At 38.5% G+C, this 24347-nt stretch overlaps 1 protein-coding gene across 4 annotated transcripts in view; it reads left to right on the top strand.

Annotated features, from left to right (window-relative positions):
• Nucleotides 1–24347, top strand: part of DCDC2 (doublecortin domain containing 2) — a 66853-nt gene that overhangs the window by 35355 nt on the left and 7151 nt on the right. For all 4 annotated transcript variants that reach the window (XM_080578160.1, XM_080578159.1, XM_080578158.1 and 1 more), the window contains one exon: nucleotides 18860–18960. In XM_080578160.1, coding sequence (XP_080434286.1) covers nucleotides 18860–18960 — 101 coding nt within the window. The remainder of the gene's footprint in view (nucleotides 1–18859; nucleotides 18961–24347) is intronic.

Raw genomic sequence — 24347 nt, 5'->3', positions numbered from 1 at the left:
AAAAGCTCAGTGAAAAGCTTTTATATTTAATGGTTATCCACTTGGGATACCTCAAGTCATTGATAAGTTTTCAATTTTTTAAAAATTGATGCATTGACCTATGTTGGGAAATAAGGTTACAGAATTCTTTACACAGAGCTCAAAATCCATATATTGTGGTCTAGCATCCTCTTCAGACTACTGAACTGCTCTTAGTAGAGACTTACCACAGAATCACAGCATGGTTAAGGTTGGAAGGGACCTCTGGAGATCATCTGGTTCAAGCCCCCTGCTCAAGCAGGGACACTAGAGCAAAATGTCCAGGACTGTGTCCAAGTGGCAAAGCCATCTAGGCTGTAATTAGGTAGATCTTAGTCAGATCTCTGACATTAAGAACAGCCAAAGCAGTTAACTTTTCCTGATAGGTATAGTGACATTATATTGATTTTCTATATACATATATATATATATTTTTTTCTTTTTTTTTCTGGCCTGCACATTTTGTAGGTAAAATTTCTGCAGATGTCTTCTAGAAGCAAGCAGACCACTCTTGCCAAGGCAAGAAAGATGTGCTCTATGCCTTGTGGACCTTGCATTAGTTTAACAGGTTTCTGGTTGCTTCCTTTCCATTCCCAATGGTGAAAAGATTACTAGAAGCAGTAATAGGTTTTCCTGTCCTTTCAGCAGGCAGTGACTTAGAGTCGAATCTTACTTTGGAAATATAGTGAGACCTTTCTCTCTCCATATTTTGCATTATTGCTTCTCCACCTGCTGACAGAAATGTTTGGAAATCCACTGAGTTTGTTGAAGAAGTGATTGCTTGCTATTTCCACTTTACCTTTTCCATGTTTTATGAGTCTTCTGTATCTGGGAGGCCAATCCTCTCGTTTGAGCTAAAGTATATGTTGGGAGAAGCTCTCAGTTATCTCTGTGCACCTTTATTTATCCTCCATGTATGAAGACCCGCTGGTTGATGTGGGAATGGGCAGTTTGATGTCTGTGCTGTTCTGCATATCTAGACCTAGCTGGTAATGCAGGCAGCTGCTGAAGGAGATAATGTCTCTGGGTTGAATTCAAACAACAGTATGGGATGAGAAATTGAGAGCTGTGTAATGAGTTTCTGATGGTGTGCAATCCCTGGTCTCAGTTGATGAGAAGGTGTATTGTTGATGAGAACGGCTTTCTTTTACAAGCACAAAACCCAAACCATTTCATCCTCCTGTAATTCTTTAGGGCAACCACCACGAGGATTGCAGGCTTATGAACATTTACAGATTTTATCTTTCCCTAATTCAGTTCCCCAGTATTTGTTCACTTGGATCAAGTGGAAAACATCCCTGGAAGCAGTTGCCTTAATATTCTTATTATAAGGCCACTAGTTCAAAATGATTTTAAGTCCTGCTTGTATTTTAATAAGAAGTACATCCTCATTATTTAATTCATCTAGTTCAGCTTAAATGTATTTCTTTGCCAAATGATTCAAACTAAATTTCATGATGTGTTACTTTTTTTACCCCTCCCTTTCTGGCTTCATTTTTTTTTCTGGTGCTCTGGAGTAAGTTGGATTTGCTTTTTATTAATAATATTATTAATAATAACAATAATAATAACTATAATTGTAAATTATTAGTGTGATAGGAGTTTTACAACTGGATTTATTCTTGAGCATATTTATTCTTGAGCAACCTACTAATGGTAGGTTTTATGTTACTCAGATAATAACTTTTCTATTCTTTATGCATGCAGAACGATTTTTTTTTCTCTATTGAAACCTAGGAATGTAAGAGGAGTTAACACACTGTGCCCTGCTTGGTAACCAATATTTATCACTTTGTTTTGCTTTTCACTGTTCTTTCCCATGAAAATGAATAACAGGCGTTTCTCTGTATGGTCAAAAATACTAGGAAATAAACATTTCCATGTGTGATACAAAGGATTCTGAAACTGCTTTTGAATGTTTTTGCCCATATTTGTCTGCTTGTGAGAGACTCCAGCATTTGCAGACAAAATATGAGGAAGGAGCACAACCCTTGAAAAAACAGGGCAAGGGTCTTTTCACTTAAGTCTGACCCTGTGCAAGAGCTCCACTGCTTTTAGAACATGGGTAGCTTGTAATGACAGTTTAAAGAACGTGTACTATACATGGCCCCAAAGAGTCATCATCTATGCAGGTATTGTGTCCTGATTGTTTTTTCTAGTCACACCTTAAGATGGAGTGACCTGAAGTACAGGCCAGCAAGGCTGTGGGAGCTGAGAGCTGTTAGAGTGCTACAACTTCAGTATCCTCTGTCCCAGACAAACCATCTGTGTCAAAGATTTCCCTTGCGTCAGTGTCCTGGCATTCTCTCAGCTTAATGTTGGACCATGAAAATATAAGATTGCAGAGGTCAGCATTACAGCATATTTCTGTCCTTTATTATCTGGAGTGACTGAACTGCTGTGTGATTTGTGATGACGTTAAACTTACTGCCAAAGGCATAGTATTTTGTGACCTCATGCCCTGGTTTATATCAAGCTTGCTTCTTTATTTCTCACTAGCTGAATATTTTGCACCCATGGCACTGTCTGTTGAGTTAAATATAGTACAGAAGCTTGATTAACTATTTCCACCAAATCATCTGTCTGTAGATGGGATGTGGAAGTTCTTAGTTCGTTGATTTAATGTCCATTTTGGATCAGAGATAAGCAGTGAAATAGTCCCCTTCAAAAGATTTCCCTAGAGAGACTCTTCAGCCAAATGATCATTGTGAGCCTACTGACTGAACTCTGGCAGTTGTGGATCTGAGAAGTGAGTAGATGTATCAAAGTAAGCAAAATCTGAAACATTCTGTCCTCATCAGCATTGGCGTTGCTTTATATAGCGCATCATATGAGAGTCACCTGGCTCCATTTTGACCTGTGCAATCCTTTCTTTTTACCAAAAAGAAGCTCCCAGTGATGAATTCTTACTACATGGTTTCTTGCTACCCAAGGAAACAAACCAGCTTGCCTCCTTTAAGCAGGCCATGGCAGGCATTCTCTGCCTGCTTCTTTGGACATACTAAATTAGCATACCAGTGAAACAGGACAGAGAGATGTCAAAAATATGCAAACATAGAAAATATTTTCATATCCAGATGATCTAATGTGTCTGTCATACAGTCTGTTGTCCATGGCTCAGTAGGCTGCTTGGGTTCAACCTGCCTGACCATCCACTGTTCACAGGGACATCTGAACATACTTAACCACCTTCTTGAAAAAAAAAACAACAAAACCCATGAGGATCGTCATTTGCAGTGTTCTTCAGAGTATGTGTTTTTGTACATCATTTGAGGGACCACACTCACAAGGTTGCACATCTGGTGGTATCACAGAATCAGGGAATGGTTGAGGTTGGAAGGGACCTCTGGAAGTCATCTAGTCCAACCAACCTGCTCAGGCAGGGACACCTAGAGCAGGTTGCCCAGTACCATGTACAGACTGCTTCTGAAGATCTCCAAGGAGGGAGACTCCACAACCTCTCTGGACAACCTGTTCCAGTGCTCACTCACCCACACAGTAAAGAAGTGTTTCTTGATGTTTAGATGGAACCTCTTGTGTTCCAGTTTGTGCCCATTTCCTCTTGTCCTGTCACTGGGCACCACTGAAAAGAGCCTGTCTTTTTCATCTTTGCACCTTCCCTTCAGGCACGAACCTTGTAAACATAGTCTGTAGACTATGTCTATACTTTCCCACCAGGACTCCTAGATTTTTTTGTGCTGATCTGCTTTCCAGCTGGGTGACCCCCGACATGTACTTGTGCCTGGGGTTGTTCCTCACTAGTCTTTCAACTAGTCTTTCATCCTAGTTGTTGGGACCTGGAATTCCACAAGGCTGGTTTTGCTGGTTAAAACTAAGGCAAAGAAGGCATTCAGTACTTTGGCCCCTTCACTATGACCAGGCCCCCTGTTCCATTCGGTAGAGGGCCTACGTTCTCTCAAGACTTCCTTTTGTTATTGATGTACTTGTAGAAGCCGTTCTTGTTGCCCTTGACATCCCTGGCCATATCTAATTTTACGTGGGCTTTAGCTTTCCTAACTCCATCCCTGGATGCTCAGACAGTGTTTCTGTATTCCTTCTAGATTGCTTGTCCTTGTTATCAACCTCTTCAGGCTTCCTTTCTGTGTTTTAAGTTTGGCCAGCAGCTCCTTACTCATCCACTCAGGCCTCCTGACATTTTTGATTGACTTCCTTTTTGTTCAGATGCATTACTCTTGAGCTTGAATATTAAGTAGCTTTCTTGTGCCTCTCTTCCTTCTAGGTCCTTATCCCTTGCGACTCTTCATGGTCTTTATGGTATGATCTTTAAGGTCCCTTCAACCCAAACCATTCTATGATTCCCTGGTTCTTGCAGGAAAAGATGTAGGAATCTGCAGGAGATGGCATGGAGTACAAAGTCAAGATGAACCACTATCAGAATATGTTTGTGTCTATTTCTTTAGCCACGTGGCGCTAATATGCGTGCTTCCATTTTTAAGCACGCAACTTTAGTTCCATTTGTGTCACTGAAACTCTGACACTTTCTTGTTCAAAAGTAAAATAGTGTGTTCTTGAAGAGACAGTCTATTGGTCACATACTTACTGTGTCTGTTAGACTTGCACATGTGCTTAAACTTAAGCATGGGCATTTGGATTAAGAAGATTAGGACTTACTCTTTGAAGAAGAAGCTATTATCCTAAACCTAATATATATATTATCCTCCTATATTAACTCCTGTGTTTTCCAGAACGTGTGTGCTAAGCCTAATATATATATGCACACACGATCTGGAAAACATAGGAGTTCATTTAGTCTTATTATTTAATATTTAATGTCAGTTTTTCACACACATTCTATCCTCTGTATCATCATTTAACAGTGTGGATAAAACAGTTTAATTTCATATGACAATTTATAATCTTCGTTACAAGAACAGAGCTAAAAGCTTATGATAAAACATCAAGGAAACATATCATTCCTATATGAATTGCTAGTGTCTGGTATATATTTCACAGAGACATATTCCATGCCACACAAATTATTCAGCACATATGTGGTCATATGAGTATATCTCCATCACAATATTAATTGAAAGAATCTATTAATGTCAGTGATATTGATATATATTATTTTAAAAATCTTTTATAAGCCCTGCCTTATAAAACCCTCTTATCTATACAGTGATCCAGTGTAAACATATGCCCATTTTACCTTTGTGTTTTATTCTCTTTTTTTATTTAGTGAGTAACAATGTTGTTAAGGATGCTTCTGTCCATTGTAAACTGTACAATTTAAAATATAAATTTTTATGAAATGGCTGTGGAAATATGTGAAAATCCTTTCAATAGGATGGTGTGAATGTTCCATTTGTGTAGTATTAGGCTTTTTGTATTTATTTATTGTTCCTTTTGACAGAAATATTTTAAAAAGGACTTACAGGTACTTTATCAGGAATGTAATGATAGGACAAGGAGTAACAGCTTTAACATGAAAGAGGGTAGATTTAGATTAGATAGAAGGAGGAAAATCTTTATTATGAGGGTGGTGGGGCACTGGAACAGGTTATCCAGAGAAGCTGTGTATACCCCATCCCTGGAGGTGTTCAGGGCCAGGCTGGATGGGGCTTTGAGAAACCTGGTCTAGTGGGAGTTGTTCCAACTAGGGGATTGATACTGCATGATCTTTAAGGTCCCTTCCAACCCAAACCATTCTATGATTCTAAAACATTGGCATTTCTGTAGTTCCTAGCTAACATTTGAAGATTCTTGATCTGAGTTAGAGTTACTTAATGGAGAGGATTGGATTTGTCCAGTCAGGATCCTGCTTTTTTATGGGAAGAGGAAAAACATACAATGTCCACTAGTATTTATCAGAATTTTGGAGTGTTTTTAGCTCTAAGTCATTACGAGAGTGTAACAGATAACTTTCTTCTGACTAATACAAAGTTATTCTTTTAAACATATCCATTAAGTGTATGTCCCAGTGCTCTTAAAAAAGTTGTTGTCTGTACTTTTCATGGTTGATTTATGCATGATGAGTTTTTAAAGCAAAAGTAATTTTCTGTACAGGTAGTTTATATTACAATAATGGAAGTGTGACAAGAACTCGCAAGAACAAATAATATCGGTGGTTTTTTTTGTTTTGTTTTTCATTTTAAGTATTCAGTAGATGTTAATGTGAATGCTGCTCTACAACTATGGAACAAGAATAAAATCAAACAGAATAGTCAGGAAGGACATACAAAGATCATTGAGACCAGCTGTCAGACTACTTCGGGGCTGACCCAAAGTTAAAGCAATACCATTAAAAGCATTATCCAAATACCTCTTAAACAAGGATGGGCAGGCATGGGACATCAATAACCTCTATAGGAAGCCTGTTTCAGTGTCTGACTGCCCCCTGCATAAAGAAGTTTTTCCTAATGTCTAGTCTGAACCTCCCCTGGCGCAGGCATTCTCACACAACCTGTCACTAGATAGCAGGGAGAAAAGATGAGCACCTCCCTCTGAATATTTAACTCAGTTAAAGGGGCAGGGGGGAAACCAACAGGCAAACCCTGGACACATTTTGTTAAAAAAATGAAGAACTGTTGTTTAATTTTAAATTAAAAAAAAATAGCTAACTACTTCATTGAAGTTAATTAAAAGAGTACAAAAGAGTAACCATGGCTTAAACTGGCACCCAGACATGCAGCAGTGCATGTGTGCTTTATTTGCATGCGTGCTGAAGACCCATTGCACTCCCCTTGGGTGTGGAGGGAACTTACACTGCTGAAGCGGCATGATAGGAGCCAGAGGGCGGTTGAAGGGTACATGCCTGTTTCTAGTGTTGTTGTTTTTCTTCACTTGTTTTCAGTACTTCTTCAGTTACTGAAGACCTGAGTTAACATCCACCCCAAAGTGAAAGAGTAGAATATAGGCTATTTCTCTGTGTATTAATGCAAGCTCTTCCCCTTCTCCTAACCTGTATGCTTTTAGTGCTCTGAAAAGTCTCTGTCAATAATCATCTTTCCCACGCTAACTTGCCTCTGAGCATGATGGACTCCTGTAACTGTTGTGTGATGAGTGAGACTGAAGTGGATGATGAAGTGCCTTAAAAAATGGTAATGGGGATAGTTTTTTTGGTATTAAGGCCCTTGTATTGTCCCTGAAGGTGACTGTTTGAGATACAGCTCTTATGCAGAAAACCATACCAAACCAAATAGTTTTACTACTTTGGCGATGTTCAGTTCGCAGAAAGGAGCACTGCAGCTTTCTTCCTAGGTCCCCAGTGCTTTTGGAAGCCTGCTTCAAACATATGTTTGAGGACCAGAAATTGAGAGGGAAAGGAGCAAGAGTCTCTTGCATTCTCTTCTTACCTTTGCCCACAGATGCAAAGCTGTAAGAACTGCACTTATGGGGTTAAGAGCAAAAATAAGAGAAGAACAAGAACACCAGACTTAGCACATCTATTTTCCATCCGCATTACTGGCTGTTATCCAAAGTGCTACTTGGGCTAATTGCATTCGAACTCCACATAGCAAGACTAAAATAGGATTATTTGCAAAGACTCCAGCTGTAGTATACTTGGCCTCACCTTTGTGCCGTCCATTCAGAAGGCATGTACAGAAGTTTTGAAAAAGCTTTTTATTTGAAGAGGCTATTTGGTCTTATCTTTTTCCCTGTGACAGCAAGAAAAGAAGGATGCAGTAAATCCTAAAAGCTTCTTGACCTCGGTAAAGTTTCAGACCTCAGCTGCTCCTCGAAACTTGTTGCGGGCAAGACACGTCTTGCCTACCTCCCATTGTATGAGGGTCAGAAGATTAATTCAAGCTTGCATCCTAGGCTTCAGCCATCCAGGAGAGACAAATGTGACTGGAGATGCCCACTGTCACAGCTGACAAAGAAATTCGAAATCTAGTTTACAGTAGGTGCTGGAGTATTAGATGTGGTTCCTGCCTTAAATTATGACATTATCAATTTCACTTTAGAGAGAGGAATTTTATTCTGAAATGGAGATGATTTTTGATGGAGACCTAGAAGACAGCTCCTGGCTTTCAGTGATGATGGTTGCTCCCAAGTACTGTTTTGATCAGTATAGCTTTACTCCAAAGGCTTGTTGCAGTTACTCAGTTTGCTTTGCAGGGTTATTCCAAAAAAAATCAGTTAAATTCAGAGACTTTGGACTGAGTAGGGGAAGCATTTGTCACTGGTTTACAATATTTTTTTTTCCCTGATGGGCAGTGAAAAAGCCTCTTTGCATTTTATTCAGCTGCATTTGTCTGTCACTGATGTGGGATTAATTTTAATCTGCAACTAATGAACTACAGTGGGTTTACACATGTACATTTCAGAATGTACTGAAACAGACAAAAAGAAAATATTCACAATAGAAGATGTGTCCCATATTCTTTGCTGTTCTCCTTGCCAATTTAGCAGTTACGTGGAATCTTCTCTCCTCTGAGTGCCAGGCTGTTCGAAAGTGATTGTTTCCTGGGACTTAACATCTGAAGAATTATCCTCATACCGTATTTAAAAGCTTAACCTAATCTTCCAGCAGAGTTTAGTTGGGCTAGTCATGTATTCACTTTGAGTGTTGTTTCTTTTTAATACATTGAGAATTTCACCAGTCTGCCATTCATATTACAACTGATCCATGTCATAATCCTCTCAAATCAAGATGTTTAAAGAATTACTCAATTTTGAAAGCTCTTTGTGCAAATTTTAAAGACACCACTTCTTAGAACAAATTCAGTAGTCTGCAAGCTGGTGCTTCAGTTTTTGTAAACTTTAAGGCTTTAAAGAGTATTGAATATATTATATGCAAAAGCAATTGCAACTGGAAATATGAGGTTTAGATCTTTGATTAGTGCAACTGTTTCAGTAGAATTTAGGCTTATAAAAGTGATACCAAAGACATATTTAGTTATCATTATCTCGATTTGAGATTAAAAAAACAACAACAGCAATACCCTATTCTTTTTTTTTTTTTTTTTTTGGTTTGCAGCACTCTGTAAATACTGCTTTAAGAATTGAACAGGAAAGTAGTGAATTTAGAAGCATAATAGAAAATTCTTGCAAGGGAGCACTCTCAATTTTATGGCCTGTTCTGTTCAAGTGCAGTAGGTTAATTGTGATCACACTGCTTGCAAAGTAACTCCCCATCCAAACTACCAAACAAGTTATAGATGTAATAGAATGTGAAGTTTTACTTCTGGCTATGATTTGGAAGAGTGTTATAGTGGAGATGGGCTAAGTCACTTCACAGTTTTTCACATCTAGTTTTGGGTATTATGAGGCCTTAGAAATTAGCAATCATTTCAATCTCTTGATGTTACAGTTGGCTAAAAAAGGGAAGAAAGAGGCCAACCCTTAATTAAAGGGAAAGCTGCACAGAACATCAGGTATGGCAGCTGCTCCTGCTATCATGCTCTGAATTTCTTTCAATAAAATTGTGAACTTGTGAAAGAGTATACTTCTGAACTACTGATTGTCAGCTGTGCATTGTGAACTAGAGCTGCTGTTCTCCATGTCGTCCTGCTGACAACTTTTCTGACTGGAAAGCTGTACTTGAAACAGAGATGGATAGACCAGATCATTGTTGCTTTGTTGTCAGTGCAGATAATAACTATGCTGAAAAAAGGGAGTTCATCTTTTTTCTTTTTTTTGCAGAGATTTTACAGGACCTGGAGGTTTATTCCATGCATAATAGGAGATAGAATTGCAGTCTCTAATAAGAAGTGAGAACCCTTGCTGCTGTTAGTTTGTATTATTATTACAGAATCACAGTAGCCAGAATATGCTGATGCCAGCGGGGAACTGAGGTGATGGTAACCCTTGTGGCCTTCTTCTCCAAGTACGTCATGCTTCTTTAGGTTTGCTTTTGCTAAGATGAGTACATTGAAAAAGTGAGCAAATAGTACTGGGCAACAGGTAAGCCATGGTGCTTAACTCACTGCAGGATAGAGTGTAGGTGTACTGACTCAGTTTGGAGTGACTAGAACAGAATAGACTTTTCAGGGCTTTGCTTTGTGACAATTAAGACCTTAGGACCAAGCTATACCCAAGCAAACACTGACTTATGGAATGGACATGGAATTCAAAAAGCTAATGCTAAACAGGATTTGCTTTATTAATTGCAAAATGTGAATGATCTTAACGATACGTCATTTTAAAAAAATGAATAAAGTAGATGCTTAGAAACAAAGAGAATAGATGAGGTGAACAAGCAAAGTAGGGGGAAGGAAGAAAAAAACTCATATTATGACATGCAGTCCTTTATTTTTGTAGCTGTTTATGTACAAAGATGAATGAGCTGTTGCAGCTGACGAAGGCAGCTTTTCCTTTGCACTAACACTACCACATTTCTTATCAATAAAGGGAACTGCTTCGTACAAGGTCAAACTCTAGAAGCACCTTTGGCAGTTTCTGTTGTGATATTGAGAAGTCAGCAATCTATAGTAGTATGAAATGATATTAGAATTTGAATATTTTCTGTACAGAGAAAATAGCTGCTTAGCAGCTTGAGGTTGCAATAGTATCAGGTGAAGAAAAATACATATTTTTTTTATATTTCCACCAGTTTCATATGTATTTTCCTACCGGTTTCTTTTTAATTCTGATATTTTTTGATGACAGAGGTCACAGGCACACATACACATCCTGTCACCAGGGTGGTGGCTTTTTGTTGGAAATGGGCCTTATACTTCGAAAAAATAAATAAATAAATAACAGAAAATTATGTTGTAGACAAGCATAAATGCACATCCTCCCTATTCCTCATAGCAATCTATTCAATTTAATGAGCCACAGATTTTTTACATTTTGTTTTTAATTTGACTTAACATTTTTATGAGACAGCCTCTGTGGTAAGTCACATTAATTTTTTTTTATAGTCACATTAACTTTCTTGCTTACATACGGAGCTTGCAGTTAGTAAATGCCTCTGATTTCCATAAAATATTCAGGGCAGGCTATTATTCTGATGATTTTTTATCCCTACTGCTAAACTTCAATCGGTTTCAAATTTGAAATGCATTAATGACTGTATAATGTTGTAATTTGTGCTGCAGTAAATCTTTTATAGTTAATGCTGGTTAGGAAAGGAGCTTATACAAGAGCCATTAATTGCTATGTTTAATTATTTAAAATATATATATTTCTTATGAGTTAGCTCAATGTATAACTCAATTACTATTTAATAAAGTCATATTACTTTCTTGTTTATCAAAGAATACAACAGGATTCCAGCTGAAATACTGAATGGCATCAGACACAAGATGTTTGTGTTGTAGCCAAGTTTTACTCAAGTTATATTTGCACCAATTCATTGCTTCTTTCTGTACATATTAAGCTGAACGACTGCACGATACAGTGAACATCTGTTTATGTAGTCAGTTGACAACATGTATCATGTAAAATGTTGTTAGTCAAAATGTTTTGGGCATTTTAGTTTTACCATTGCTGATTAATGTGCTCTGTACTTACTGGGGGATTAGCCAGAAATATAAAATATCTAGAAAACGTCCCTGATCAGCCAGTGGTGGACTTCCTTTTCACACAGTTGAATTCTCAGGTGCTACAATGTCAGTATAGCTGGCATGGGTCAGGCAACGGGACAGAGTGGGAAACTGAATATGAAGGTCTTATATTGTATTGGTTTTATTTTCCTGTTTACAACTAAGTAATGGAGGTGGAAAAGTAATGTCAGTAATACAGTGCCACCTGTTCCTAACTTTGCTGAAATCAACAGAGGACCAAGGCACTAACTGTATGATGTAGACCTTAGCCATACAGTAGGTGCCAGTGTTTCAACAGCCACATCAACTGACTTTGCTTAAGGCAGCTTGAGTTGGTTCACCACTATTTTGAAATGCCACCTTTCTTCAGTAGAGCTGTTATCAGGCTCCAGGTGTTCCCTTTCCCATTAACCCTCACAAGGCTTTAGGGAATTCAGATCTTAAAGCAGTCTGGATTCTCTTGAGATTTCACAGGTCTTTCTCTCTGTGCAATTATGAAGCTGGAGAAGAGGTAAGGCAGAGCACAACTCTTGAAGAAGCTCCATAGGAACACACTCACAGTTAAAGTTTTCATTTACTCCTTCAGCTTGAATTAAAAAAAAAAATGTTCTAAGAATTCTTTTCCCAGAGTTTTACTAAATGTTTGTTGTAGGAATAAACAATAATAATGAGAAGAAGTCAAGAAAAATACTTGCCTGAGAAAAGTGAGCTTTTTTTTTTTTTTTATTGTTGCTATTTGCAGCACCTCTGTCACAAACGGGTATGTATGGGAGCATCTGAACATACAAATTCAATTGCAGATAGGTACTAGGAAAATGTCATTCCTCTTCTTAGGATTTCCTGAAGGAAGATTCCTTTAAGATGTTTAAATTGGCATGGGTACGTGCTGTTTTGTTCTTTCCTCTCCTTTAATTCTTTCAGGCTTCTGCTCTTCCACTGCACATAACTTTTTTTTTTTTTTTTCACTCCTGACAGTGTGTTGCAACCCATTTCTTCCCTAAACTTCCACCTGTGCTTCCTCATCTTCCTGTTTGCTCTTGCATAGTTCCTCATTCCGCATGTTCCTTCTCAGGTTACTCTGCATTCCTCTTTTCTCTCTGGGCTCATAACCTCTAGCCTCTGTATATCCTCTCTATCAAGTTGACTACTCCTGAATTCCTTTTTCCTCTTATGATCCACTCTGTGCCCTTCTGTGGATTCTTCTTTCTCCATCTTTCCTGAATTACTGAACACGACCATGCTTTAAAATAATCAGATATAATGGGAGATGACATTGGTGTTTGTTTAGGTTGCCTCACTTCTCTCTGTATAGGATACAGAGATATGGGAAATGGTGGTTTCTAAATTAAGGCAGTCTGTTTTCAGATAGTGACTGGCAAAATCTTTAAAATTCCAGTATCTTCTCATTGTCTGGACACAGAATCACAGAATGGTTGAGATTGGAAGTCATCTGAAGGTTGTCTGGTTCAACTCCTCTGCTCAAGCAGGGACACCTAGAGCAGGTTGCCCAGGACCACGTCCAGACAGTGTTTGAAGGTCTCCAAGGACAGAGACTCCACAGCTTCTCTGAGCAGCCTGTTTTATTGCCATGGAAAGCACCACAGAAGAAATATCCTCGTAGAAAATCAGGAGACTCTCAGTAATGTTTTGCTTGGCCTATTGTCTGAAGCAGCACGTAGTTTGGCATAGGGAGAACTGAGACCCTAAATGGAAATAAATCCTCTAATTTATACTTGGCAGCAGGCAAAGTAGTAGGGAGACATTTGAGTCTTAAAGTGACCTTTAATTCCTTGCTGCTATCATCTTCTACTCAACTTGGAGCAAATTGGTAGAGTATGCCACTGCTTGACTCTATGGCTTGGACCTATCTTCTTTTTTTACCCCCTTTTAGAGCAGTGTTGCCAGGACCCTGACTTTTGCCACCTCCATCTTTAAAATTTCCAATTAGCTTGAGGCACAGGAAGTTGGAACTAGCTCTTGCATGAGGAGCATGTTTAACCTACAAGATTTTATTAACCATTTGGGGTAGACATAAATGTTCTATCTAGTGGAAGTGCTGGGAATTCTTTTTTCAGTGAGATACACTACTTATTTCTAATGTTAGCAGAGGATGTAATATAAGCTTAGAACAGAACAGAATGATGATTTACAAAAATGTTATTTCATGTGATTTATAGTGGTTTCTAAAATGCCTTGTTGTTTTTTTCCTCCCTTAGAGAAGTGTGTAGAAACTGACTAATGATTTTGACACAGAGATGTGAAATATTGCATCAATAAGATTTTTGTTTTTTTAAACCATAAAGCATTTCTGAAATATTGCCTATAAAATCAGATGCAAAAATATCCAACATGTATACGTAACATAATTGCTTTTGAGGAGCTGAGTAACTCACTGAACTGGTAATAGTGATTAATATGATCTGCAAACACCTGCAGACAAGATCTTGACACAGAAACCCATAAACAAGGAATACATTGGCCTTTCAATTGCCCTCCTCCAGATATTTTTAGATTCACATGCAAAAAGTGTAAATACTTCTGTCTGAAACAGACTAGCAACATTAATAATGTTTACTTTGAGCTATTTTCTTAATGTTCCCTTTAATCAAGCTAAATATTTTTACATTATTTTACAGATTTTGTATTTCTTTTTTTTTTGTATTTCTTTTCACTTCTGAAAAGAAAGGTATGTGTCCCGATGTAAGCCTAATCTCATTCCTTGCCATTTTCTTTAGAATTTTGGATTTGTTCCACTGTTACAACTTTCCCATTTTTCAATTAATGTCATTTTTTAGTTCATGCATTTTGGTACATTTCAGACCTAAGTGTTTTTTTTCCTTCCATGACCATTAATGGTACATGTGTTTTGGACATTTGTCTTCCGTACTCTTAATGTTCACACAGAGATAAATAATTCATTTCTCTTTGTTTGCTGATTTTCAAACTTCCGTATATATTTTTGTCTTTTCTGAAACCAACTAATGATATCTTCTGTTGTATGCATTTGAAATATGCTATTGTTTTAACTACTTGTTTTCTTTAGAGAACACAGCTGTTCTGAAAATAGTATGATTTCCCATTTTGCCTGAAAACACCGTTCTTGAACTTTTTCAGTGATTTTTGTGACACTTTCTCATCTTTTAGCATCTACCACAAGCAACTCTATGGAAGAGCGGGAATGGTATTTCACTTTAGCGTGCTTTCTACAGAAGACACTAATAGTGGTGTCCTTAAGAGCTGCTAGAAGATTGTGCAGGGCTCTTTTCAACTAATGTCTTCTAATTTATCACCAGATTTCTGAGCAGACACCTGTTAGAAAATGCTCGGTGGAAATCACATTAAGTTTTCAGTTTTTGCTTGTTGAATCCCCCTGTTACGAGCTTCTTGGAAACACTCGTCTGAACGGGAAAGTCAGTTGCATGACTCAGGTAGAAAATGATTGTCTTCTCCTTTCCTACAGCTTGTCTGTTGTGTGGATATTAGTTGCTGGGTTATTCAGCATAGCCCTGAGGCTCCTCTGCTTCTCAAAGGAGAGGTGCTCTAAAACTAAAAACCCTCAACTCTTTGTAGTTTTGGTCTGCATGGCCAACACATGTTCATTTCCCTTGTACCTCTTCTCTTGCCCTGCTTGAGAAGAGCCTCAGCACTAAAGTCCTTTTATCTGTAGAGAACAGATCCCCATTTTTGGTTAAAATAACTGGGGAACTTGAAGATAAAGAGTGTGAAGTGGATTATGATGATATTAAATGCAGTTCTCAGATGCTGATTTTACTTCTTATAGTTCAGTGAGCCAAGGAATCTAGAGCAAGCCACTGAGGTTATTTTTTCAAGATACTTAAGAGAAGGCCTTGAGTTAGAAGGGTCATCAATGGTGGCTTTTAAGGAACATGTTACATTTTCCTCTCAGAATATGGTTGTGATATATATCTCAATCTAATGTCTATGATGAGAGACAATAATAACAATATAGAATAGAATAGCTTCAGTTGGAAGAGACCAACAAAGATCATTGAGTCCAACTGTCAGACTATTTCAGGGCCGACCCCAAATTCAAACATACAATTTAGAGAGTTATTCAGATGCCTTTTAAGCAAGAATAGGAAGGCATGGGGCATCAACCTCCTCTCTAGGAACCCTGTGTCTGACTACTCTCTCAGTAAAGAAGTTTTTCATCATGTCTGCTCTGAAACTCTCCTGGAGCAACTTTGAGCCATTCTCACACATCCTGTCAACTAGACACCAGGAAGAAAAGATGAGTACCTCCCCTTCCTTTTCCCCTCCTCAGATAAGATCACCCCTCAACCTCCTTTTGTCTACACTTAACAAACTTAGTATCCTCAGTGTGTCCTCATAGGATATGCCTTCCAGACCTTTTACCAGCTTTGTTGCCATCCTCTGGATCCTTTAAGGTACCTTAAGATCCTTTTTATATTGTGGAGTCCACAACTGCACACAATATTTAAGGTGAGGCTGCACCAGTACTAAATACAGTGGGAGAATTACCCCTTTTGACTGGCTGGTTATGTTGGGTTCAATGTACCCCAGAATATGGTTTGCCCTCTTGGCTGCCAGGGCACGCTGCTGAATCATTTTGAGCTTATTGTTGACCGGTATCCCCAGTGCTGCACCCAGTCTGCTCCACCCAGTCTGTACCTGTGTCCAGCATTACTTACCATATCCTGGGCTACATCAAAACAAGCGTGGCCAGCAGGTTGAGGGAGGTGGTTCTACCCCTCTGCTCTGCTTTAATGAGACCCCATCTAGAGTCCTGAGTTCAGATTTGGGGCTCCCAGCACAAGAAGGAAATGGACCCATTAGAACAAGTCCAGAGAAGGGCCACGAGGATGATCAAAGGTCTGGCGCACCTCTCCTATGAAGACAGGGTGAGGGAGTTGGGCTTGTTCAGCCTGGAGATGAGAAGGCTCCAGGGTGACCTTACAGCGTCCTTCCAGTACCTAAAGGGGGCCTACAGGAGAGCTGGGAGGGACTCTGTCAGGGAGTGGAGTGACAGGATGAGGAGTAATGGCTTTAAATTGAAAGAGGGTAGATTTAGATTAGCTATAAGGAAGAAATTCTTTACTCAGAGGGTGGTGAGGCACTGGCACAGGTTGCCCAGAGAAGTTGTGGAAGTGTTTAAGATGAGGTTGGATGGGGCTTTGAGCAATCCGGTCTAGTGGGAGGTGCCCCTGCCCATGGCAGGGGTGTTGGACTTAGATGATCTTTAAGGTCCCTTCCAATCCAAAACACTGTATGATTCTATGATTTGTTCTTGTTAAATTTCATGCCATTGCTGATGGCCCAGTGTTCCAATCTATCTAGAGTCCTCTGCAAGGCCTCTCATCCCTCAAGAGAGTCAACAGCACCTCCCAGTTTAATATCCATGTAAATGTACAAAGGATGCATTTCACTGCTGCATCCAGATCATTGATAAAAAAGTTTAATAGAACTGGCCACAAGTTTGAGCCTTGTGGAACTCCACTAGTTATTGACCACCAGCCAGATGTAGTCCCATTCACTATAACTCTTTGAGCCCTATCATTCAGCCAGTTCTTCACTGTATACCCGTTCATCTCACAACTGGATAGTTTGTCCGGAAGGATACTGTGAAGGACAGTTTCAAAAGCCTTGAAAAATTCAGAAAAGCTACATCCACTGCCTTCCCTTCATCCAGTAAGCAGGTGATCTTAACATAAAAGGATATCAAATTAGTGTTTTTCTTTCATGAATCCATATTGGCTGGGTCTGATGACTGTGTTATCCTTTAAGTGGCTTTCAGTGGTGCCCAGAATAATCTTCTCCATAATATCAGGTAAGAGCAACAGAGCCTTAAGTCCCTTAGCTCACAAAAAATGAGAAATGTGAAATGTATGGATTATTTAGGAAACTACAAGCAGCACCCATGCAGGTGCGTTTTCTTGCTGCTTTTGACCACTATGAGATCTTACTGCTAAATTTGTTGAAAGTCCCCAGAAGGGATCTGTAATGAGACATGCGCATGTAGATTGTCAAAGGTTTACTATACTGCCAGCAAATACTGTATGCTTTTAGTTGTCTCTGATGGAACATAAAACAACAGGTGAGTTATATTTAATAATCCACCAAAAAAGGGAAAAAAATATAAAAAAAATGAAGTGAAGAAAAGAAAATGGCTATTTCCATGCGAAGTGTGAAGATAGGAAGAAGGACCTTTTTCAAGTTGTGTGAGATACTTAGGATAAGAATTCAGCCTGTAATACGCTGTGTTTTTCTATACACCAGTACTTTCAGAGGACAAGTATTATAGATCTTTGGGCTGGGTGGGAAATTCCAGCAGGACTGACTTCCAAGTACTCGGGCTACTGTGTCTATCACAAAATCTCTCCCCTAAGCTGCATCTAGCAGTCCCAGTCTGGAATATCATTGTGGATATTTCTGTCTCTTCATTTCAAACTGTGACAATACCTTTCATTTCTGGTGCTCTGGTCAGTGGTCTGACAACAGACATATAGGGCATAAGTTGGCACTTTCCCCTGCAGTTATCCATTTTCAGTGGTATAGTATCTCCAAACTAGATAGATGGAGAGAGAGGGAGGTGATTTAGACTAACCCCTGTGTTTTTAATTTCTATGCTCTTTATGCTTTGGAGGGAGGGAAGAGGGAAATGTGCATAACTTGGAAATTGGTTGTTTGCTGATACCAAAAGACCCACATTAAAAACCTCCTAGACCCCCTACTCGTTACTTACACTTGGAAAAAACAAACAAACAAACAAACAAACAAACAAAAACCAATCCACCCCTAAATGGTGCACAATATTTGCAGAATTGAATATTATTGTAACCATTAACCTCGTTAGCCAGGTATATGAGATTTTTAAAAGCAGATGAGGAGTTTTAGCTATAACTCTTCTTGTACAGGCTCAAGGGTTGGGGGCAGCATGAATTCCAACTGTCTTTGTTTATCTTTTGCTCCTGTCCTGGTTCACTGTGTTTGTTGTTGATTCAGAGCCTGAGATTTTTATTAGATGTGTGTTATGCTAATTTCAAGAGGGTACTATCACTGACTATCGAACTAGAACTAATATGTTGTTATTGTAACATATTAAGTTCAGCTCTACTCCCAACCTCTCCTAAAACTGAAGGAACTCAAGATCCAGGTTTTGCTTAATCTCTCTGTTTTCTTTCCCTTCCCCAAATGATGTAGCATGTAATTACTTGTTATTAAAAAGGAAAGGAAAACAATTTGAGAGTAATGGGACATTAAAACCATTAAAAAAACTATATAGAGAATGGTGGGTCAGCTCAGAAACCTGCTCTGAGCAAAACCGAGTGCAGTTCAGTAGTTGTGCCACACAGTGTCATAGTTGGACTTCACTTCCTTCCACTCTGCATCTTTTCCCATTGTAGGTGACGGGATTTACAAAGTTAGAGAAGAGCAGTCTGAAATGTGGGGGGCAGCTGAAGTGCAGGAAGATGAAGACACTCACGTAGAAGTTCCTCTGGACCAGGTATTGATCAGACTTTAAATAAATGTTTTGTGTTTGTTTGTTTGTTTCACAGGTTGCGTGTGTTGTTTATTCTTTCCCCAATTTCTTTCAGGAGCACAGCAGCATTTTTTTTTTGGGGGGGGGGGGGGATTATAACTGCTCAACAATAGAGCTTCACTTATGGGAACTTTAGCAAATGTGACTTTCTCTGTTAATGTCAAACATCAGTTACCTTTTCACTATACATCTGTTTCAAAACTGATCTGAGAGCCTTTAGAGGGCCTCAGGATTTTTTACCAAATAGATGAACCCTTTATACCAGTGGAACAGCATAAAGGGACTATGGCATAGAATCATGGTCAGAATTCCCTCAGTCCTGAGCCAAAAATAGGCATGGATTTATCATATTTTTATTCAAGCTGCCAGCACTGTCTTCTGTTGAAACAACACAGTACTTAATTGGCCAGCTTAATTGGCCATCAAGACTGTTCTGGTTCTTGACATAAGGAATGCTGCAGCTGTTGTCTTTTCCCAGTGAATACCTGCCCTGGCCTCAGAGAGTTGTGTGCTAAGCACCGTTGGGATCATCAGCCCTGTTAATTGCAGTTGTCCTTATGAGGTGTTGTGATAATTAGGGTGTGTTGGATTGTACTGGTAGTACTGAAACTGAGGAAGAACACACTGCCTGTCCTCTTAATCTTTGTTCCTTATGACATCATGAAGCACATTGTGCCCTGGGCTTAATGTACAATAATTGAACTGAGAAATGATTAGCCTGTTTATTGGCCTCTGAAGGTGCGTACAGAATTCCTTGGGGTAGAGTAAAGCATTTGATAGTAAAAATTGGGTCCTCAGGTCTTAGTTTTTATGTTGAATGTGATTCTTGTGAAATCCAGGGACCCTGGAAACACAGCTGTACTCCTCCACAGAGATGCTACAGTGTAGTCAAGAGCTTTGCCCACTCTACTGACAGTCTTGCCAGTTTGCCTCAGTTACAGGATGGTGACAGTCACTGGAGAGGGAAGAACAGTTAACTGTCTGCTGCCTCTTCTGTACTTGGCAGTGGGAGCTGTGGGTGTTGATAGCTTTGCCAGTGAGCATCCCTTGTGCTGATAAGCTTGCAATGCTGGGCACTTGCTTGATACCTCTAAGCTCATGTGCTGAAGCCAATGCGTAGTCCACAGATGGAAATATTTTTCAGTTGCTACCAACTAATTTTGATACCTGGACAAGGAACTGTCATCTCTGGAAGCAAGTGTGTGTATGAGGGGGAAAAAAAAAAAAAGAAAAAAAAAGGCATGCACACTATTAATAATCTGATTTTTATGTTTTCAGAAATGCAAAAAAAAAAGCACCAAAATTTATTGAGAACTCAAGTCATGGTTTATTTCACATTTTAAAATTGCATGTTTCCTAGGTAATCTGGCAAGAAGCCAGGTCCTTCTGAGTAGCACTGAGTACTCTTTATTCACAGATAACAGGTTACTCAGCTCTTGGAAACATATAGCATTTTAAATGTTCAGATTCTTATTAATGAACATTTTAAATTGTTTTTAATTCAGTGATATAAAGCTTTATATCTTTTTCTTATCTGAAGTGCACTTTCTGTTATGTGCTAGAAGTATGGAAAAGGACAGGCAGACAGGTCTTGACTATCTTGCATAATGCATAAATATTTACATGCCAGCTTTCACTAAAATGCTGACACTTCTGATATGCTATCATTTTTCCATCAGCCACATAAACGAGGTGGTGAAGATAGAGCTTAGTTTTTTTTTTATTATTATTATTTTTATGCACCTTCTCTGTCTTGCCATTTGAAGTATGCGGTTGAACAAATGCCAGATTAGCCATTAACTAAACTTAGTGTAATACTGGCTAGACCTTATGTCCTGTTCTGTAAAATGCTGTCTGCCAGCTGAGAACACATTGAAAGAACAGGATTTGCTTTATTCCAGACTAGCTGACAGTTGTAATTGAACATCAAGGAGGAAAAATCAGTGTTTTGCCTAAAACCAAACCATAGCCTTCTGTTCTGTATTCTGTACCAAGACTTCAGCTTCCAAATACAAAATGGATAGTTTCATCTTTTGACATGCAGACTTACTCCAGGTTGGTTATTTACATCACTGTGTCAACATCTACGGGAACTGATGACAGACTATGAAATCAGCTGTGCAAATAGCAGGGAACAATGTGGTTGTACTGTAGTTCTTGGTAAGAAGGGAGCAAAACAATACAAGTTTCATATTTGAAATGCTAATTAAATATATTACTTTGAGTTTGCTGTTCCTAATATAGGTATATTTAAAGTAGCTTTTTCTGAGAGATAAAATTTTCCAACTAATGAAGTTTTGGAACAGACTACTACTTTTTATGTAAATTGTGAAATACAAAAGCAGTATTTGATACTAATACTACTGAAATAACACTGGAAATTTCCATTGATTTATCCATTTCCATAAGTCTGGTTGTTGTTCTCGTGCACTGAGCCCTTGGGAAGTGGGGTAAGCATGAGAGTTACAAGATACAAAATTGTCCACTTCATGATCCCTACAAGGAATTCAAGCATGTTGCTGTACCAGCCTTCTTTGCCTTGGGGGATATGATACCAACTATTAAGATCTAAGTGATGCAGAATGAATCTGAACTCTTTTTTTTTTTTTCCCCTCCAGATTCATCATCCCCATCTCCCTCTCTATGTCTGTGTTTATTTGTAAAAATCACTGAATGTTAAATTTGTTTAATGGGCATTGATTTGGGGGTCTGTTTTTGATGTTCACGCTCCTGGTTCTTTCACTAGCCATTTGCTTTCCATTATTCCAGATGTGTCCCCTGATTAATGCAGTCCTTGATGCCACTCATTATTTTCCATTTCCTGGGCTGTGATGTGATGTGAAATTGTGGAGCTCTCTTAGGTGCTCTCTCTCTAGGTGGAACATATCATCAGTAGCAGAAAATTTGCACCTTTCATTAGCAGGTTTCATTATAGAGTACACGTTTTGCTTTAGAGACCGAAGATTCACCTCAGTGTACAGAACAAAATGTTTATCTTCCATGTTGCCGAAGGCAAAATGTTAAAGTTTGCATTGATTAAACATTAAAACAGGCTGACTGCTTACAGAGACATTCCTTGATTACAAGGCTAGAACTTTTCATGAGGAAACATTTTGTATTACATTCAAAAGGATTTCAAAATGGCATTTGGAAAAAATACACAAAAACATTTTATGCTGAAGTTTTGCTACAAGTGATGCCACTGTAATTTAAACTTTCTGGATTTTGAGTGCTGACAAACCAGCAGATAAGACATTTCCTTGCCTGTTTTTCTTCCAGCTCCACTAATTTACACTTTGCTTTTTTTTTTTTTTTAATTGTTTGTGCATGAGATATGGAAACCTATTCTGGTTGGCTACTTTCAGCTCAGAGTGAGAACTGAGTTCTCTAGTTTTCCTAGTTTTCTGCATTAGATAATTGTGATTTCTGAAGCTGTAACAGCAAGGCCTGATCTTTTCTTTATAGACCTGTGCAGCCAACTGTTGGAGGGCCTAGATTCCTCAGAGCGAAGACTGCAAATACAGTTCTATTATAAAATCAGTGTTGATAGCACTTTGAAAGAAGTTCCCTCTCTCTGTGTGCACCTGTCTGGAAAAAAAAAAAATCTATCAATCTTAGAGCAGACAGTTTTTCAAATTGCTTAACTTTCAGGGTGGTTTTCATTCATTGTAGAACAGTCTGTTTATGGGGAAAAAAAAAAGTATATCTGCAACCTTTGTAGGGCTTCTTTTGAAATGCTTTTAATTTTTCTCATTGTCTATAGGGGTAAAGGTATGAAGTTTAGGCAGGTTTTAATGTACTCTTGGAAAATGTTGTTATGGAAAAACTAAACATGACTATCAATGCAATAGATGGAGAAAAATACTCTTGGCTTAGGTACATCTTAGAAAATGACGGATCTGATCAGACGTATTCTCTCTTCCATGGCCTTCTACTGATTAGGGAGCTGTGCACACTTCCAGTTACCACACAATGAAACTGAAGAATGGATTTTGAAAACCTGTTTTCAGTATGCTTCAAGTTACATAGCTTCCATTCATTCGGGTTAGGCTTCTGGGTGCTATGACCTTACAAAAATTAGACTCTATGGACTCAGGTGTTGAATTTGTTGTAAAAATAACACATCCGACCCATAAAGAGGTTGGAGTTTAAAGTTGTTCATTGTGGTGATAAAGACATTTTTTGCCTCCAGGAACAACAGCACATTTACTATGTGGGAAGTGTAAGACTGATGAACCTTAACTATTCGTTTGCTTGTTTTTAAGTGCTTGGGTTTTGTAAATGATGTGGAAGAGAAGAGGGCTGCTGTCACTTAGCAACCCTGCCTGGTTCAGGAACAAAATGTTTTGCTGCTGGAATCTGTGCAGTGCAGCTACAAAGCATTCCTGGCTGGGTGGGAGCAGGGGTAGCTCTGTTCTGGAGACAATTGCTGCAATCAAAGTTAAGTGTTCCTGATACCTCATTTGTGAGATGTATTCATGCTGATATATTTGTGACCATTAAGATTTTTGTTGTCTATCTCATTGTTTGTCTGTTGTGACCATTAGCCAAGTAAACATTTACAAATGGTCTCAATAAAGGAAAATCATATTTTACATTGATGGTATAAAATAATTTCTACCTTAAATGATTTGTGATACTGCACTTTTCAGTATTCTAGTATCAGTCATGTACAAACCTACTGAGAGATTACATTAGCATCCCTCGAGGAAAAGAAGCCAAATGCTTCAATGTCTAAAGATTTCCTGACTTATTGCTTTTGAATGATGATGGCATTTGGTAATGTAGCTCTTAATGAATGATAGCATGATGAGTGTAATTAGAATACATCTTTCTTTTTTAAACACTGTGTTTTTGTTGAGATTAAAAATACCATCAAGCAATCATACTTCTTGAATGCAAAATGAAATTCACTCTGTTCCTCATAAACCTGCTAGTAAGTCAGCAGGTTTCCAGAAGGCGAGCTGGGGCCATGTTTTCAGCATGAGGTTGAGATTGATTTTAGTTGTTCCATGTGCCTTTGGTTGACTATACCTTTGAATATATGCAATTCTTTTGTCAGTGAGTCTTTTTAGTGGTAGTCTATGACAAGCAAAGAATTGTGCTTACAATCATGGAGATATGGTTTGAAAAATAGTTAACTAGTGTAAAACAAACAAACAAACAAAAAACACAAACAAAACACCCTAATATAAAATAAATAAATAAACAAAAACTAGTGTTGAAAAAAAAAACCACCCTCAACTGAGTGACTGCAAAAGCATTGTCTTCACTTAAAGAATGCAGTCAGCTGCAAAAGGAAGAATGTTACTTCATATTTTCCTGCAACCATACAGTAGGCAAAATATAAC

This window comes from Anser brachyrhynchus (assembly GCF_964034855.1).
Source record: "Anser brachyrhynchus genome assembly, chromosome: 2".
Taxonomy (NCBI): Eukaryota; Metazoa; Chordata; class Aves; order Anseriformes; family Anatidae; genus Anser; species Anser brachyrhynchus.
The sequence above is the reverse complement of the archived record's forward strand: the minus strand, read 5'-3'. Positions and strand labels throughout refer to the sequence as shown.